This window comes from Aedes albopictus, chromosome 2 (genome assembly GCF_035046485.1).
Source record: "Aedes albopictus strain Foshan chromosome 2, AalbF5, whole genome shotgun sequence".
In the NCBI taxonomy this organism is placed as follows: Eukaryota; Metazoa; Arthropoda; class Insecta; order Diptera; family Culicidae; genus Aedes; species Aedes albopictus.
Window position 1 is genome coordinate 304580238 of NC_085137.1, and position 20179 is coordinate 304600416.

Sequence of the window (20179 nt, forward strand, 5' to 3'; positions counted from 1 at the left end):
CAACAACAGCACAGCATCCCGGCCTGGAGAGGCAAATGAACTCGTTAACTTGTGCGGAGATTTGTGTGATGTGACAAGAGACGAACCGGCTGGCCGTTTCAGAGAAAATATAAACAGCTATGATCTATGGCTTGGATTCGCTTGATTGATGGCAAGAATAGCAGAATATTTTACGGTTAAAAGTTACTTAGGATGCTGATTAGAACTATGTGTTTGAGTGTTTTAGACATAAATTATCGATTTTGTTTATTAGACAACTCCATCAACAAGATACAGTTAGGAGCTGCAACACGGCCAACGATATTCTCTTCAGCGCTTAGGTGGGCTTTACATGCCGTGTTATTCAGTTTTTCAAAAGGTTCCAGATGAAACTGGGATGAAAAATATTAACATAAAATTTACTAAACTAAATGTACCATATAAGATACACTCAAGGTACCTTTTAATTACTCACTTAATCGATTCGATTGCTGCAATAACCGGAGCGGAAGCTAGAAATTCATAATTATACAAAAGATGGCTTTATCCGAAGATATTTTGGATAGATTTGCTCAATCTGGAAATATCTGTTCACATTTTTCCAGACAGATCGTTTAGAAGACCGAAGAACTTTCTATTAAGCTTACAACAAAACCGAAAGCCTGCGATTCAACTGAAAGACGTCTGTTACAACATCTTCTACATCGTTTCCTGAGCTTGACCAGATAAGAGTTCCACACTCATACCAAAGTTTTTTTATTCTTCAATCACTTAACCTAATTTACAGCTCTTTTGTCCACTAGGGCACTGCGTGAGCGATTCCAATTGGAAGCTGTACTTACACTTTGAACAGCGCCTAAATGTATTCTATTCTGATTCTATTGTGGATTTACCGGCTACTTGTATTCTACCGGTCGCTTCAGTATGGCCTCTAAAGTAGCCGTTTTATGAAAAGAGTAACTTAAAAATGTTTTTAAACATTTTCATTGTATGCGCCATACCTCGTTGCCACTAGCTATTCAGCGACATTCATTTTTTGACAATCAAGTTGATTTTTATATGAAAACGGCTACTTTGTAACGGCTACTCAAGCAACCGGTAGAATACAAATAACCGGTAAATCCACAATACCATATCGACCTAGTTGCCATTTCGTTACTTTCACTTTCCACACTCTTTCACGGTAGAATGATGAGTACGAGGATGTTGATGTGTAGCTGTTGGTTGTTCCTTTTGCCTGTCCGATTGGGGGTCCATTATGAGTTGCCGTTCACCGATGTCCAAGTATCCGGGTCCATTTGAGCCATGAGCTCAGAAAAGGGTCAGTGTTAGCTGCTCTCAGGGGGAAAGAGCAACTGACGAAAGTGCCGGGGCTGAGCAAACGTGCACTTCAATGCAAAATTCACATGGTAGCCCATACAAAAGTTACCCTACGAAAAAGATTTTTTTCCGAAATAGAGCCACTAGGGCTGCATTGTTTTGCATATTAACATATTTATTTTGCATATTTGCATAGTATCAGCAAAGATACAAACTGTAGTCGTTCTTTTTTACACTGAAACTTGATCTGAGGTATCCTAGTCATAGACACTAACCAAACTAGACAGAGATGTACCCTCTGCCATCACAGCACAAATAAAATAAGCATCAATGATAGGGGAACATAGTCCAAAATGTAATGGTGGGTTAAAACTAATAAAATCATTTCTAAATGTAATTTGATCATTACTAGGATATGAGCACCCTTCTTCAGCCTATGAACCTAGCGACGACGATTTATGCATCATTCTTTCTGTTCTTTTTGTTATCATTCATGTTCACTCCTAACATAAAATACAAATATTAAAAACAAATTGCACTTATTAGCTTTGTATTCGATAGGATGAAAATGGGAGCACTATGCTGAAGATGAGTTCCGTTCCCCTATATGTGAATGGTGTCAATATATGTTTGCATAAAACATCCTTCTAGAAGCCAGGCAGGCAAATCCACGGGAAATCTTTTAATTTCGCAATGAAAATATGCAAGTTCAGGTTTTTCTCGCTTGAAATTGAGGTTTTCTGGTGATATTATAATAAGTCATGTTCTTCCAAGAAGATTTAGAAACACATAGAGGCGCATGGTTATTGATGTCCACGCTATCCAATATGATGACCATCGTTTAACGGGAGGGGGTCTGTAAAATGGTGCAGAACAGAAGGGGGAAAGGGTGTCTGAAATGCTTTAAAAGCGAAGGATGTCATTTTTAAATGTCACCATTGAGTTTCATATTATCCTATGACAGATGGCCCACGCTATGTCCAAAGGGAAGTGTTATGAAAAGTGAATGTAGGGTCTTGTACCATTTGGGCAGGTGTACCTATTTTGGGCACTTGCCGCTATAACTAAGTCAATTTAAAACTGATTGATTTGAATTTTTGTACAGAGTTAGATACTGTGCGTGCTCAACTCAGTACAAAAAATCAAATCAATCGGTTGTAAATTGACTTAGTTATAGCAGCAAGGGCCCAAAATAGGTATACCTGCCCAAATGGTACAAGACCCTACCTCAAAATTTATTCGCTAGAACCATATTTTTGGACCTCTAGAGTCAGAAAATGTGTGGTTTAAAATTATCCATCTTGGGTTTTTCTCTCATACATTTTTATATGGGATGAAATTGGTCTTTAAATGACCTATTTCGATATTTGTATGGGAAAATAGGAAAAAAAATCAAAAATATCAAAAAATCCAAGATGAAATATTTTTAACCGCACAGATTCTACTTGAAGTCCAAAACTACGATCCTAGGGAATAATATTTGAGGTACATTCTAAATGCCCTTTGGACATAGCGTGTGGCCTTTTTACACTACTCCAATTTATCAAACCAACTTTTGAAATAGCTAAAAATCGATGAAAATACATTAGTTTCGTGAATATTTCTACTGAAGTATCAAGCACATATTGTTTAATGATTTTTTAATGAACTTAACATTTAACATATACCTATATGATTTGAACTCACGACCCTTATATTGACATAGGGTTTCGAACTACTTGGGCACCCGCGTCAATTCCCGGCACTTCACAGCAAAACAAATTAAAATATCACTTGCCGCATATTTTCCAAACGCTCTTCCGTAGGTAATCGTCTCCTGCAACATTTCCGCAACGGGATCCACAGTCAATGAGCTACACGTTCACTTTGAAGCCGCACAAGTGCTCAAAACAAATATTATGCGCAGACGAATGCACTTCGGCAGCACAAAGATGGGTGCCGGAGTGATTCCCCATTTGATTTTGCTGGAAGTTCGGCACTGGTGCCGGAAATTGGTACTGGACTAGGTACAGTAAACTCGTCCAAAATCAACTTTCCGGCATAAAATTTCCACAACAATCACTGTTAACAACAAGTTCACGCAATAAGGTATCTGATTCAGATGGAAGAAGCGGACGAAAACGGTCGTTTTGTTGTGAATTTAGGTATTGAACAATTTTGTTTACATGTAGTGCCGGGAATGGGGTCAAACACCCTATTATTTAGTTGCTGTTACCACTTTGAATGCCTAATAAATGAGACGATTTTTCATTGAGTTTGAGAACTGGCATCTTACTCCACCTTACCCTCAACCAAATCGGTATCAAAGCAAAACCATTTGAGGTGATAACGTATATTTTAATAACCTCGCCCTTTCTCGGAGAAACACAAGGTTCAATGCACTATTGGTTCGGTGAGTTCGCAGTAATGGAGTATTAACGCCCTGATTCTCCACAGGCTTTGTTTATGGAGGGTTTAGGAGGGGTAATAATCTCCTAACCATTCATTCCCGAGCAGAGGAGAATATCAAATTAATAACTACGAAATCACATAACCTGTTTTTATATATTGTTTTGTTATTATTTAATTATCAAGACATAGCTTTTCAATAACAAATTTTGTTGGACAACCTAATTTTGTTATAATTTAGCAATTGACATACATTTACTCAGGTACATTTCAATAACATATTTTGTTGAACTACAAGTTTTGTTATTGTTGTACTATTGATCAACTTATCAACAATAGCACAACAGTAACAAGTTTTGAAATCAAAGCAACAATTCGTTAATAATTACCTGTCCTTTTGTTTTGTTCCATTTTTGTATACAGTTAGGACGGAAATTTCTGAACGAATCCTTTGAAAATTCCTTAAATAATATTCGGAAAAAACACTTCGAAGTTCTGGAGAAACCCTTCAATACTCTGGACAAGTCTTCAAAAGATCTCCTGGCGCAATCTTTTTAGAAATTCCAAAAGTAATTCTTTTAAGCAATTACTAGAATTGTTGGCAAAATCTTTTGAAAAACTCCTTCAGAAAAAAAACCCCGGAATAAATTCTCAAAGATAATTTCAGAGACATCTTGAGATGAAATTCGGGACAAATAAGCACGGGAAATTCTGAAGAAATCCTTGAAGGGATTCTGTTCATAATTCAGGAGGAATTTCTAGAGGAGTCTATGAAAATCTGTGAATGATTTCGTGAAAGAACTCTGAGAAATTTCTGAAAGTTTTTTATATTTTTTTAAAATGATTAATTCATTCTGATTCTGAATATGAATATAGTATTTTTCGATCATTTAAAGTATTGTTACTCATGTTATTGGTGGGCTTGTGAGAAAAAGTGAATAACTTTATTTAATAAGTATCATAACTTATTTAGTTACAAATTTTGCTTTCCGATTATTAATAATAACATATTACTATCTAAATTTGTTATTGAAATATTTTCCAAATTCACTGTTATCAAGTTGTTATTGAAACTAACAAAACAAGTTATTAAAGTGGTTTTCCAAGAACAATTTTTTGTTATGATATTTGTTATTTTGCCGCTTATGACAGACAAGTTTATAACATAATATGTTATGTTAATAACATAAAAATCGTCGATTCTATTATTCAGTTATTTTACCCAAATAACACAGCTCCTTATGCTGTTGTTATTCCCTTCTGCTCGGGTTGCTTGGCACGGTAAGCATATAGCCGTATTACACCATTAATTAGTGATCACCTGTTTAGTGAACTCTTGCTACCAGCACAGGCGGTTCGTAGTGTTATTCTTAGACAATTAAAGCAATTGCTACCGACTGTACATATGTACCTACCAAAGCTGATCGGGAAAAGAAGTTATCATCTATACGTCCAACTTCTGAACGAGCCCAACTATCCGAAATAACTATATCGGGAACATCTAGCTTTAAGATAAAGAATGTAATACTTGACAAAGATGGAAGTGAAGATTTTCAAAACAGTTATATGAACATCATAAATGCAGCCAATAATGATTTTTTTAAATTTTTTGTGGGAAAACAATTATCAACTAAACATGTTGGAAGCAGAAGTGGACAGCTGATAGCCATGAACTTGGCAAATTCAGTCTGAAAATAAAAACTCCGTCAAAGGCATGTTTTACCGACCCGACACGCTCCATTATTAAATTGACATACAGCTTGCAGTTCTAATAACCGATTCCTGCTTATTCACTGATGACGGCAGTGAGCACAACGACCCAGCAGCACCCGTCGATAGACATATAACAGTGCCGCCACTATAAGCACACTCCACATCATGTTCCAACATAATATTTGACCCGACCTTTTTGTCGTTACCAATGTTTGACTGGCAATAATTCTTTTCCTGGCCCGTGTAGTACCGATCCGATACCTACCCGGCTGACCGTAGCAACTGTGACAACTCTCCCTCGCGGCATCGAGGTGTAATGATTTATGAAGTTCGCGAGCTGGCAGTCCACTAATTTGGACCAGCTCTGGGCAGCTAGCGAGCGAGCGAAGGGAGGTTCTGCCACGCCAGATTATAACCATTTCTGAGGTACCGTTTTTACTTTGTTGTGACTCATTTTAATTGCCTTCGAATGGTTGGTTGATTCGACAGGGTGAGGAAAATCATCGAAAACCCAACTTCGGTGGCCGTTTGATTTCAGAGCCCTCATGTTTACGCCATCTTTGAATAGAGGTGTAATTTATTTCTTTTTCCTCCGCGCGACGATCGATGATTGGAAGTAAATGGAACCGCTTTGAGCTTGGGACAGTTTGATGTCAAAGCGCCATCAGTTGATCTATTCGATCCGTATGGACCCGCCACCGCGTTCACGGCCATCGGTGGGCACCATCTAGCATCATTCATGGGTCTAACCAGCGCAGCGGTCTCAAATTGAATTAAATCTGTAACAGCAGCTTCCAGCTATGAGGCAACTGCGTCAACCACACTCGGGACAAATAATTAATCAATTATTTCATCAATACTATTATTGGAAATTATTAATCTTGTTGCATAGAATAGAAGCTCGTTGTTGAATGGAGGAGTCTGTCATCATTCGATCTACCCCCGACCATCTTGTTGCTGCCGACGACTGGACACTGAGCACAGTGAACAGGTAGTAGGCATATTATGAACGACTCGCGCTCCGGGTACGAGCCAGGGCTTCTCAATTTGTGGATCTTGAAAAACATTCTCACCGAGAATTGTTCGCAGAAATTTACGCGCAAAAAATTCAACAGCTTTTCAGTCTGCTCCTTTAAGGTGCACCGAAAGAATCAGCGTTTTATATAGAATGAACGCGCCTGTTGGCGGTCCCACTGCCTGATCGGCATCAACTATGTCAATACTATTCCTTTGGTACTCCTTCTTTGTTACCATTCAACAAATCTTCGAAGTGCTTTTTTCCGCCTGGTCGCCACCATATTGCATTGTTTTATCTGTCATCGAATTTCCTTCCCGATCGTTGCACATGAACTCACGTAGTCTTCGGCACGTATCATATTTAGTTGCATAAAACCTCCGCATGCCGTTCTGATCCATGTCTCTTACTATGCAGCAATTACATTTTCTCTTTAGTGCTGTTTCTTGTTGCGGTGAACTTTTGTAGTGTGTAGTTTTCTGACTTGCCACTTGTTGTCTAGGTCACTCCACAATGAAACACCTATTCTGCAGTTTGGGAGTCACTTGTTGTAGTCCGGACCTCGCGCACGAGAGTTCTTGTCATCGATCAGCATGTTTGACCATGGAATCTGGGGCGCATAGTTTCCTTTGCAGGCTGAGAAGAACACTACTGCGACGACGGCGACGGAGGCGGTGGCGGTGCGACCATCCAATCCAAACCCCACGAATGCCCACGAGAGATGCGGCGAACCGCTTGACTCATGTTCTTGAGGTCCGAACGTTATGACTCGCCACCACCGGCCACAACACTGCGTAATTGCCATATAGTCAACCCGGCCCGCGTCCATCGTCGTTCGTTGTCGTTGTCGTCGCCGTCGATGACTGTTGACTACCCCTACGAGAGGCTGTGCTAGGGAGAGTGAAACTCAATGGGAAATTTGATTTATAGGATCGAGATTTGTCTAGCTCGGCTGCCGCGGCAGGAATTCTTGGCGCGAGGAGTCGATTTTCACGCTAAATAATGGCGTGCTGCCCCTCTGGAGTCCGAACCGCAACAGGATGGGATGGGATGCTTGCACAGGGGGTGAGGAAGGGATCAGAGTGTGGAGTGTGATGATGCAATTCTCGGCGATGGCGACCGTGGCCTGTCCTGTTTGCATGTTGAAATCGCGCCTCAACTCAACCGAACGGCGGTGGCGGCGGCGACGGCGCTTTGCAGGTTCAGGTCCAGTCCAGCGTAGCTGCTTAGGTAGGAACGCAATCTGATTCTCCGGTTTTCGTTTACTGCTGATGGTGACCGTCTTTTTACGATTGGCATTCAAGGATCGTTTCCATACCGTGAAGAGGAAAGCCGATGACGACGGGGGAAGCCTGAGGGTGAATGGTGGTCATTGCTAGATAGAGATCATTCCTGCGATTAAATAATTTGTTTCGCGAGGCGGCGGATGACTTTATTCCTCTATTAGGCAATAGTTAGCGTGCTCTAAATCGCAGCATAATTTGCATAACGCAGTTTTAAATCGACTTCGTAAAATTCCTTTTACAAGTCTAGATGGTGTAGAATTACGAATAGAATGACATTCGCTGAGGTGTTGCGTAAAATTTCATCATGATTGTTTGTGATAGAGTGTCCACTTATTATTAGGTTTCTCATTGATGTTTCGATTTCTGTGATTGTTTGAAAATCCACTGAATTATTATTTCCTACCTACAATTCATACTATTCAAACTTATTTTGTTTAACTGCTGTGCAACAGACGACTTATCATGAACTCAAGCGAACTTGTATACGCAAGCTGCTGCAAAGTCGTGTGCGAAGTTAGACTGCGATAATATTGAATTTTTGAGTTCAAATGTCGAAAATATTGTCTTTAACTGTTTCTATCTACTCTTTTTTAAGCGTTATTAAAAAATATGGCTATGGCTGATTTGTATTGGTAACATAATGTAACAGTTTATAGCAATACAACAATTGTAGCAACTATAAATGTAAAGAGCTACATATACATTAGGATAGGGGTGGAAGCTCAGGTAAAATATTATCTCCTGGGCGCCCATTAAAAACACCACCCCCGGCGAAGACTGGCGCTTGAGCCTAGCTATTTAGCACTGTAGTTGGAAGAAATGCCAATGCAGAACCCGTAGCTTACGAGAAGGTAAGCCCAGCTCCCTGGGTTAGTGGGTTGGTGTCAGGCCCTGCGAGCCAGCCGTAAAAAGACTAGCACCGGAAAATCAACAAGAGAAGAATGGGAACCGATACCAATGGCGACGACCACAGCGACGAAAAGGGACTTGCGATTGGAAGCTCGGTACGTAGATCTCTCAACTTCATCGGGAGCACCCGCATACTCGCCGATATACTGAAGGACCGCGGGTTCGGAATCGTAGCGCTGCAGGAGGTGTGTTGGACAGGATCTATGGTGCAAACGTTTAGAGGTAATCATACCATCTCCCAGAGTTGCGGCAACACATGTGAGCTGGGAACAGCTTTATAGTGATGGGCGACATGCAGAGGCGCGTGATCGGTTGGTGGCCGATCGATGAAAGAATGTGCAGGTTGAGGATCAAGGGCCGATTCTTCAACATTAGCATAATAAACGTGCACAGCCCTCACTCCGGAAGCACTGATGATGACAAGGACGCATTTTACGCGCAGCTCAAACGCGAGTACGAGCGCTGCCCAAACCACGACGTCAAGATCATCATAGGGGATCTGAACGCTCAGGTAGGCCAGGAGGAGGAATTCAGACTGACGATTGGAAAGTTCAGCGCCCACTAGCTGACGAACGAAAATGGCCTACGCCTCATCGATTTCACCGCCTCCAAGAACATGGCCATTCGTAGCACCTTCTTCCAGCACAGCCTCCCGTATCGTTACACCTGGAGATCACCACAACAAACGGAATCGCAAATCGACCACGTTCTGATTGATGGACGGCACTTCTCCGACATTATCGACGTCAGGACCTATCGTGGCGCTAATATCGACTCTGATCACTACCTGGTGATGGTTAAACTGTGCCTAAAACTCTCCGTTATTAACAATGTACGGTACCGGCGGCCGCCCCAGTACGATCTAGAGCGACTGAAGCAACCGGATGTCACCACCACATACGCGCAGAATCTCGAGGCAGCGTGGTGTGCTCGTGTGGCCCCTCTAGAGGACTGCTGAAGTACAGTGAAAGCAGTCATCAACAGCGCAGCCGAGAGCACTATCGGGTACCTAGAACGGAGTCGACGAAACGATTGGTTCGACGAGGAGTGCAGAGCGGTTCTGGAGGAGAAGGATGCAGCGCGGGCGGTAATGCTGCAGCATGGAACCCGACAGAATGTGGAGCGATACAGACAGAAGCGGAAGCAGCAGACCCGTCTATTCCGGGAGAAAAAGCGCCGCCTGGAAGAAGCGGAGTGTGAGGAAATGGAACTGCTGTGCCGTTCACAAGAAACACGTATAAGTTCTACCAGAAGCTCAACGCATCCCGCAACGGCTTCGTGCCGCGAGCCGAAATATGCAGGGATAAAGACGGAGGCCTCTTGACGGACGGATGTGAGGTGATCGAAAGGTGGAAGCAGCACTTCGACGAGCACCTGATTGGCGAAGAGAACGTAGGCAAGGAGGACCAAGGGAGCGGAAGAAATGACTTTATTGGTGCAGCAGAGGACGGGAACGAACCAACTCCCACGCTGAAGGGAAGTTAAGGATGCCATCCACCAGCTCAGGTATCAGGTATCAGGTATCACTAGGTCGGCTCTAGAGGCACGTTCTCCTCCATTCGGGAAATTTGTGCCATCGCCATGAACACGAGCCTATTCATCATTTACCTGACGGAGAAGGGAAGGAAACAGGATAGGACATGGGAAAGGACAGGTAAGGGAATAGGATCGTCATACTCGCAAAAGCGTACCCCAATGGGTTCACATAGCGTCCTGAAAAGGACCAGCTACCAGCTCAAAAACAACAAAGCGGCTGGTAAGGACAGTATCGCAGCAGAACTCATCAAGATGGACCCGGAAAAGTTGGCCACCTGTCTGCACCAGTCGGTAGTCAACATCTGGGAAACCGAACAGCTACCGAAGGAGTGGAAGGAAGGGATAATCTGTCCCATCCACAAGAAAGGCGACAAGTTAATGTGTGAGAACTTTCGAGCGATCACCATTTTGAATGCCGCCTACAAAGTGCTATCCCAGATCATCTTCCGTCGTCTTTCACCTAAAGTAAATGAGTTCGTGGGAAGTCACCAAGCCGGTTTCATCGACGGCCGGTCGACAACGGACCAGATCTTCACCGTACGGCAAATCCTCCAGAAATGCCGTGAATACCAGGTCCCAACGCACCACCTGTTCATCGACTTCAAAGCGGCATACGACAGTATCGACCGCACAGAGATATGGAAAATTATGGACGAGAACAGCTTTTCCGGGAAGCTTACCAGACTTATAAGAGCAACGATGGACGGTGTGCAGAACAGCGTAAGGATTTCGGGTGAACTATCCAGTTCATTCGAATCTCGACGGGGACTACGACAAGGTGATGGACTTTCCTGCCTACTATTCAACATCGCCCTGGAAGGTGTTATGCGACGAGCCGGGCTCAACAGCCGGGGTACGATCTTCACGAAATCCGGCCAATTTGTCTGTTTTGCGGATGGCATGGATATTATTGCTAGAACATTTGGAACGGTGGCAGAACTGTACACCCGCCTGAAACGCGAAGCAGCAAAGGTCGGACTGGTGGTGAATGTGGCCAAGACAAAGTACATGCTGGTAGGTGGGACTGAGCGAGACAGGACAAGCCTTGTCAGCAATGTTACGATAGACGGGGATACTTTCGAGGTGGTAGAAGAATTCGTCTACCTCGGTTCCTTGCTAACGGCTGACAATAACGTGAGCCGTGAAATACGAAGGCACATCATCAGTGGAAGTCGTGCCTACTATGGGCTCCAGTTGAAACTGTGGTCAAAAAAGATTCACCCCCGCCCTAAATGTACCATGTACAAGACGTTAATAAGACCGGTGGTTCTCTACGGGCAAGAGACATGGACGATGCTCGAGGAGGACCTGCAAGATCTCGGAGTTTTCAAGCGACGGGTGCTAAAGACGATCTTTGGCGGCATGCAGGAGAACGGTTTGTGGCGGAGAAGGATGAACTACGAGCTCGCTGCACTTTACGGCGAACCCAGCATCCAGAAGGTGGCCAAAGCCGGAAGGATATGGTGGGCAGGGCATGTTGCAAGAATGCCGGACAACAACCCTGCAAAGCTGGTGTTTGCAACTGATCCGGTTGGCACAAGAAGGCGTGGAGCGCAGAGAGCACGATGGGCGGACCAGGTGGAGCGTGATCTGGCGAGTGTTGGGCGTGACCGACGTTGGAGAGCTGCAGCTGCAAATCGAGTATTATGGCGGCAAATTGTTGATTCAGTATTATCATGAATTTGATGTTAACTAAATAAATGGAATGAACACATTAGGATAGTTTGAAAAACTACACACTTGACCACAATTGACTTGATCAACATCCCATTTAAGATAACACATAGGGTTTCGAACTACTTGGGCACCCGCACCAATCCCCGGCACCCCACAGCAAAACAAATCGAAATATCACTTGCCGTATACCTATTTTCCAAACGCACTTCCGTAAGTAGTCATCTCTTGAGCTACACGTTCACTCTAAAGTTGCACAAGTGGTTAAAACAACTACTTCTCATTTGATTTCGCTGGAACTTCGGCACTGGTGCCGGGAACCGGCGCTGGATTAGGTGCAGTAAAATCGTTGAAAATAAACTTTTCGGCAGAAAATCTTCACAACAATCACTGTTAACAACAAGTTCACGCAATAAGATATCTGATCAGATGGAAGAAGTGGACGAAAACGGTCGTTCGTGGTGAATTTAGGTTTTTGTTTACCCTTTGTGCCGAGAATGGGGTAAAAAACCCAAATCAACAATAGTTCGCTGCAATACTTGGTTCGGGGTTGTTCAATGCTCGCCAGATCACGCTCCACCTGCTCTCTGCGCTCCATGCCTGTTTGTGCCTACCGGATCATTAGCGAACACTAACTTTGCAGGGTTGTTGTCCGGTGTTCTTGCATCAAACCAATTGATCGGATCTCGTGAAAATCGTACTCCGGATGTGTATCCCGGCTCATCGCATTACAACTTCCAGTGCGATGTAGAAGAGTAGGCATGAGAGTTCGACACCTTGTCGCAGTCCCCGGCGAGATTCGAATGAACTGGATAGTTCATCCGAAACCTTATGCAGTTTTGCACATCGTCCGTCGTTGCAGTGCAACGCGTCGCTGTGATCAATTTGGTCAGCTTCCCAAGAAATGCGATTCCGTGAAGCGGAAATGGTTATTTAACAAGTGTACATCTGAACTTCTGAAGTCAATAGTAGTTAGGCTGATCTAGAATAACCCAGCTGATTATTATCAGAACACCGGTTTCAGAAGCAAGCCTAGTGTAAGAAGATACATAAACAAATCCTTTTTGATATTCATGACCTCATCGCCACATCTAGGTACCCACTGTCTCAGATCAATCAGTCAGCAGCGACCGTAGCTGACAGCCGGCAAATATTTGCCAACATTTCCCGGCTGGCACGGCAATTCCGACGCTTTCAACAATTTATTGAACGATTCTTCTAATAAAGCATTCATTCCGAGCGGCTGTCGGCTGCTGCATCGCCACCGCATCGCAAACAGTCATATCATCTGCCACAGAGCCGTTTACCACTTAACTTAACACGATTAACTTAATCGTCCAGTCGTGCCGGGAATGACTGGGCTCAAAGCAAAACTACCGAACCTGCCTATCCGATTGCATCCCCATCCAACCATCGATCTCATTCCGAGCGCTGAGTGAGATGTTGCTATTTTACTGGGCTGATTACTATTTGCTACATAGTGCAAAAGGCTCAAGTTTCGTTGTTTTTTGTCCGATTTCGCTCGCCTTGCATCGAATCCCTGAGGCACATTCGTATAGCTCCATTGTGGGCTATAATAGTTCAAGATTCAACCGAGAGCGTGAAACCACCACCGCACCGTCATTAATGCCTCAGTCCGCGTGCACTTTTGATACTAATGAGCGATAACCATTCAAGAAGAAAAAAGTTCTTTTCTCACCTGTTGTTGCTACAACAACAACGCAACGTGGCTGCCATTAAGGGTTTTGCTTTAGTTGGTGACATGCGCATGAAGGCATCGGAGGAATGATGGTATTTAACTTATTTCAATCACGTCGAGCGGCCGGGTGAGAGATCGTCGCCGCTTGGAAATGCAAACACTTTGCGTTGTGCTTCGTGTGATTTGAGTAGTGCGCACGGAGAGCGTTTCGCATGAAGGAGACAATATATTTTAAGCGGCACCATTTAACGTGACAGGGGTTCTTCAATATGCGAGATAGTGTCAGGTCTATATGGAAAAATATTTATTGAAGATGCACTAGCATTGGCGTAGCTAGCTTTTTCTTTTACACTGAAGTTTTTTTTTTACGACGGTAATAGTACCGCGTAAAAAAACGCGTTATTTCAAAAAACGTCACGTTAGATGTGATCCTGACTATTTTGCGCGTGGTTTAAAAAAACTCGTTTTTTTACGACGTTTTTGAAATAACGCGGTTTTTTTCGACGTTTTTTAAATAACGCGGTTTTTTACGCGGTACCGCGTGAAAAAACCGCATTAAAAAGCTTCAGTGTATCTCACTCACTCTCCTAAACAAACACGGAAAAGAGAAGGATGAAAGAAGGGGCACAGGCCCCCTTTTGCATCCCGCTCTTTCTTGTGATTGTTTAGGAGAGTGAGTAAGAAGAAAGAAAAAGTTAGCTACGCCAATGTGCACTAGGTTTTATTGATACAATAAAAAATCACCTGAAACATTTTAAAATTATTGATAATGTCTGAAGTAAAAATGTAAATTCTGTTCCGGGGTGAATGTTTTTGTTCTTCTTCTTTTTTTTCTTCTTCTTTTCTTCTTCTAGCTCTACGTTCCCATTGGACTAGGTCTCCCTCTTTTCAACTTAGTATTCTTTGAAAACTTCCACTGGGCATCCTTTGCCTGTCATTACATGAATTTGTATATTATGCAAAGTTGAGATGAATGTATAGGGTATGTGTACCATCAGTAATATCACGCTCCCATATTCATCTTATTCGAAAACAAGCGATTACGGCACCGATTGATTCCGTTCCGTGAAAACAAATTCATGCAAGCTCACTTCTAACAAAAAATACAAAAATATGAAACAAAACGATCAACGCTTCAATCGTTTGTTTTTCGTAGGATGAACATGGGAGCCACACGCTTAATAAGGGAACCAATACCCTATTTGGAACGTGTGCCGCACAAACTGGTACCTCATTTTCTCAACTGTAGGCCTTATGAATCAGTTTTTGTGAATGATCCCTAAACTAGTTTTCTTGTTATAACTTTTTTAAGGAATTTGGAAATACGCGTGTGTTTTACACAATGTTGCAAATTTTCACCTCACGAGCGCTCATCACAACTTATCGATTGTATTTTAAGGTGATAAGGAGCGCCGTGTTAATTTTCCTATCTTCCCTCTCTTTCTAACAATTTGCCTCGTGATTTTGAAGATCTCGATTTGTATCACACAGAACAGGCGAAAATCAATCAGCATATGCACTGCAAGTGAGCATACGCAAGTTTTATTCCATAATATGAAGTAGAATCTGAGATTACCATACACAAAACACGCGGCGCGAGACAGGACACAACACTTATAGTTCTTACAAAAAATTAAAAGGGGTTTTAATTTACCTTTCAAGTCGACCGGTTTCGGGCTCGACGTTGCCCATCTACAGGACGATGTCCGACTGATTACGTTAGGCACTAATACAATCGTACTGCGTACAGTTCTCGTCGACGAAAATGCTGTTGTTCTACTGAATTCTAAGCTTTGTCAGGTTGAAGAGGGGTGACTGTATCGGGGCATCGTCTTCATTCATGAGAGGACGATTCGCTGTGGCAATGTACATTAGAGTGGGTCAACGTTGTATGGAGAAACTTTAAATTTGATCGTATCAACTCGGAACAAAGCTTCTTCAATCTATATTAGCGCCCAAAACAACTGTGCAAAATTTGGGAGCGATTGGTTGCGTCCCCGTATTTCGCATTGCGATTGAAATTTGTATGAAAGTTAGTATGGGAAAACGTCCTTTTTTGCATTTTACTCATAACTTGAATTCTTTTGTCTAATACCATGTAACTAATGACGTTAAAGTATAGCCTAGGATATGCCGAAAAACTTTGCCGAAGACCGCAAAGTGATACGACGTATGTGAAAAAAGTTATTCGCCTGGTAAATTAGGCCAAAAATTGAGATTTTATTATTGATGTTATTCCTTTACATGTTAAATGTTAAGCATAACTGGGCAATCTGTACGTTATAACTTTTTTCACAAGTGTCGGATCACTTTGTGGTCTTCGACAAAGTTTTTTGACATATCCTAGGCTATACTTTGCCGTCATTGGTTAGACTGTTTTAGACGAAAAATTTCAGTTTATGAGAAAAATGCAAAAAAGCACGTTTTCCCATACTAAATTCCATACAAATTTCAATCGCAATGCGGAATACGGGGAAGCGACCAATCGCTCCCAAATTTTGCACAGTTGCTTTGGACGCTAAAACGAATCGAAAAAGCTTTGTTCTAAAAAATCGACTTTGTTGACCCGGTCTAATGTACATGGACTCCCATGCGTTTAACTTGGTGGATTTTCTAACATTCTTCACCAGCTCAGCATTTTCCCAATCCGCAGCATGGTCCAAATGAGTACTGCCACGCTTCATTCATTGGTCCGTTTGTTTTCGACCGCGTGTTTATGTTCACGAAGACGAATTTTGAACTTCCGGCGAGTTTGCCCAATGTACACCGCAGGGCAGTTTTGACACGGTATTTGGTAGATCCCAGATTTTTCATCCGCTGGGACCTTGTCTTTCAGGTTGCACAACAGGTCTTTCAACGTGTTATTGCTTTTGTACACAACCTGATATCCATGGTGCTCAAGGGTTGCATGAATCGGGTTCGAAATTTTTGGGTAGAACGGAAGGGTGATCCTTTTAACTTCCTCTTTTTCCGGATTCAGTGTCGTGGCACTCCTCCTGTGTTTCTTTCTCTCGTGTTTCCGGAGAATTTTATCCACAAATTCTCTGTTATAGCCATTCAACTCCCCAGCTCGGTGGATTTTATTTCTCTCTTCCACGAAATCCTCTCTTTCCATGGGGATGTTATACAAGCGGTGTGCCAGTGCCATGGAATGGAACGCTGCTTGCTGTTGCGTACCAAAATGATGAGAATCCGAAGTAATATACCTGTCCGTAGAGGTGGGTTTGCGGTAGATTGCGTATTTTAATCTATTTTCCTCTGTCTTAGAGATCATTAGATCAAGGAACGGTAGTTTCCCGTCCACCTCTTTCTCCAGCGTAAATTTTATGCTCTCATATTGGGCATTCAGCAGGTCAAGTACCTGGGATAGCTACCGCTCCTTTACAACAGCGAAGATATCGTCCACATAACGTCTCCACACTCGGGGAAACAACTTTTCTTTTTGCAGTTCTACTTCAAAGTCGCTCATGAAAACATTTGCCAGCAGTGGAGATAGTTTGCTGTTTGAACATACTTGCGCAAATGACAAACTAATATCAAATCGATTGTAATAGGCACCTCCAACATTCCCTTACCAACAAAATTATTGTTTTTACAAGTTTTGAGCAACAAGAAATCCATTGAATCATTTTCATATGCTCATCCTCACCAGAGCAAGTGAGAATGAATGGTCTGCAGTCAGTTTGCTTCACCAGCCAACTAATCAATAAGCAATTGTGGTCGCAGTTGGTTTGGTTTCTCTTTGCTCTTGTGGTCGTTCGAAGTGGTGGTTGGTGATGTTATATTTCATATCCACTCGGATTCAGTCACTGGAAAAATTCATAGCAACATACCTGGATTAATCTCAGCAAGAATTCTTAAAGAAATCGCAATGGGATTTCCCACAGGATTTACTAGGAAAATTTCTGGATGAATCCTTGTAGAGTTCTCTAAAGAAAGCACAGCAAGAATTTTAAACAAATATTTGGAGAAATCTCAGCAGGAACTTGTGGAGAAATCTCATCCGAAATTATATGAGAAATTCCAGAAATATTTTTTGCTTTTGCTTTTTTTTCTGAATTTTTGACCCCTCCAGGAAATGCTCCGAAATTACTTCTGTGATTCCAAGTTCAAATATGTGTTTTGTAATCTTAAAAATACCTATCGCAAAAATGAAAAAAAAAAAAAAAAAATCCGGCAAACGTTATGAAGAACCACTGAAATATGCGCGATTATTGATCGGCATGTGATAGAGGCGCGTGAAAAATCCTATTCACCACTCACTCGTAAAAACACAGCCCCATCAAGAATGGAACAGTAAAAACAGGCAAACTCGTGGATCGATAATTGAATAATAATTATGATCGCGATTATCGCCACACAGCTTACGTTCAGCGCCAAACGTGAAGGATCGGATTTCAATTCAAATGCCTGAGCGAACCTATATAGACGTTGGAAATCGCCACGACACACGGAGAAGCGAGGTGTTTGCTCAATTTGATTAATAATATGTTTCAAAAAAGTTATTATTTGCTGATGTTATCAGTGCAGTTGAGCATTGAGAAATTCACTGGAAAACTGAGTGTATGCATGCCCATCGGCGGGTTGACTTCAGCCCACCTGAGCTTAGAGTATAACCGTACCATGTTGGAGCGTGTGAAAAAATAGAGTTCACGAGGAAAAAATTAAATGTTGAAGTCGCCCGGTATCGCTCGGTTCTGATCATGAACACTTCGCTACAGCTGTGCTGGTTCATCGATTCTGATGCCGCCGTCGCCGCCGTCATCCGTATGGATCATAGTTTTTGCATACGGGAAAAGGTTAAGTCGAGGACTCCTTATAGGAAATGCCATCTTGACTTCGACACCGGTTGCTCATATCCAGGGGGCAAACAAAAGTATGACTAAATCATTGGGTGATCTTTCTGTGCCCCCGCTTGTGTGAGGAATGGTAAGCTCAAAGCTGAGCTAAGTGATGGATGATTTCAATGTGCTATGATTCGGTGGTAATATTGTATCAGTTCGATGGATTTAGAACAAACAAGAATACAGCGCATATTACTTTGATATAAATAAACGAATTGAACGGAAAGTTGATTAGTATGTTAATTAAACCAAGTCATTTGCAACATTGTAGCAATCAGCCTAGTGTGTCTAAAATCTTCCGCAAACTACGCTTTTCTAGAAGTTATGAACCTGTTTTGAATACATAAAGCATTGTCCAGTTAGAATCCGGACGCAAAGGAAAAATTATTGTGACGCTCTCAATGATCATAATCATATTTTTTTTACAGCAGTCTGATCATAAACAAGTCCTCTATTGATGGTGAAAATTTCATCAATTTTCTTGCTACGAGTGAAATGTTATTTCAGATTAAAGACAAGTGAAGGAAAAAAATCTTGCACAAACACGCTTAAAATTAAGCGTGGTCAGGTACGACAGTTGCGAAAAATGTTAATTTCTCCATAACCATTATGTGTGATGTTCACAGATGTTGTTAACCATGCCAAGAGGAAGTGCCCAAGGAAGATTGAAGTTTATGTTCATGGATAAATCTGCTGGGAATATCAAGATTTGCCAGGAAGTTCGAACTCTGGGACATCGTTTTCTCACATCACGATTTTGACACCGAATGTGTACAAAGATGATAACCTCAAGAATCGCGTGCTGCTTTTCAAAACTGCACACAAGGGATCTGTAGAGGTTTGAGCCAATTTGGTGAGCTATCACGACAGTCTGAGATGTGTAGTGGTGTCATCACTGTTGGATTGTGTTTATTAACGAAAAAACACTCAAATTTCGCTTCTTTGGAATTCACTGAATAGCCCTTAATTTCGCAAGAAGAGAAATATTTGGCAAAGTTTCTTTGGAATCCTAATCAGATTGGTAGAGGGTCTCAGGACACTACAGAGATGACCTGATTGTTAAACAAATCCGCCGAAGGGGTTGTTGTTAAAATCAAGGTTAAAATTTACTACCATTGTGCAGATTTTTAAGGAAGTAATCACGGAAAAAATGAGAAAATGTATTAAAAATTAAATGAAATAATTTTAATGATATTTTTCCATGAAACTACAGTAAATTATCTTTGTTTTGAGGGCTTCACCTTTTCTGTTTGTTATTCCACCTCTGAGATATAAGTGATTATCTGCGTCCGGATTCTAACTGGACAATGCTTTATTTCAAGTGCAGTCAGTCAATGGTGTCCTAAGCTGTGATTTATTGAAAAGCAGTTCGCTGAATCTGTTTTTATTCCATCGCTAAATCTTCCATCCAATTAAATATACATTTCAGGAACAACTTCAGCGAGAAAAGTGCTCTAATTAGGAGTTACCAACTGATGCACAGTAAGCCCCCCCCCCCCCTGCATGACTTGACTGTTGGTGGCGAGCAAGTTTTTCTCCACCATCGATGATCGTACCGAGTTAGTCGCGAAGCTGATTGAGTCCGGCAAAGGAAAAACTCTCCACCCATCACCGATCGTAAGTTATTTGTTACAAACTGCCTCCTCAGCAGCAACATCGGCACGGCACTTACTCGCTGCCCGACTGCTGTAGTCCCGTCTGGTCCCGTGCATTTCTGAGCGATTCATTGTAACTGCATTTCGCGCATACGATCATCGGTGATGGTGACGCGCGCCCACCGAACCATTAGACAGACAAACAGTTGCATATTACAGTC

General features: G+C 42.2%; 2 protein-coding genes across 4 annotated transcripts in view; one reads left to right on the forward strand and one right to left on the reverse strand.

Moving 5' to 3' along the window:
- LOC134288187 (uncharacterized) overlaps nt 1-12810 on the forward strand; it is a 504266-nt gene extending 491456 nt beyond the window's left edge. The window contains exon 2 of the mRNA XM_062852183.1: nt 10377-12810. Within this exon, the coding sequence (XP_062708167.1) occupies nt 10377-10441 (65 nt within the window). The 3' untranslated portion in view covers nt 10442-12810. The remainder of the gene's footprint in view (nt 1-10376) is intronic.
- Nucleotides 1-20179, reverse strand: part of LOC109424254 (dendritic arbor reduction protein 1) — a 430722-nt gene that overhangs the window by 2754 nt on the left and 407789 nt on the right. The gene's annotated exons all lie outside the window — the stretch shown is intronic.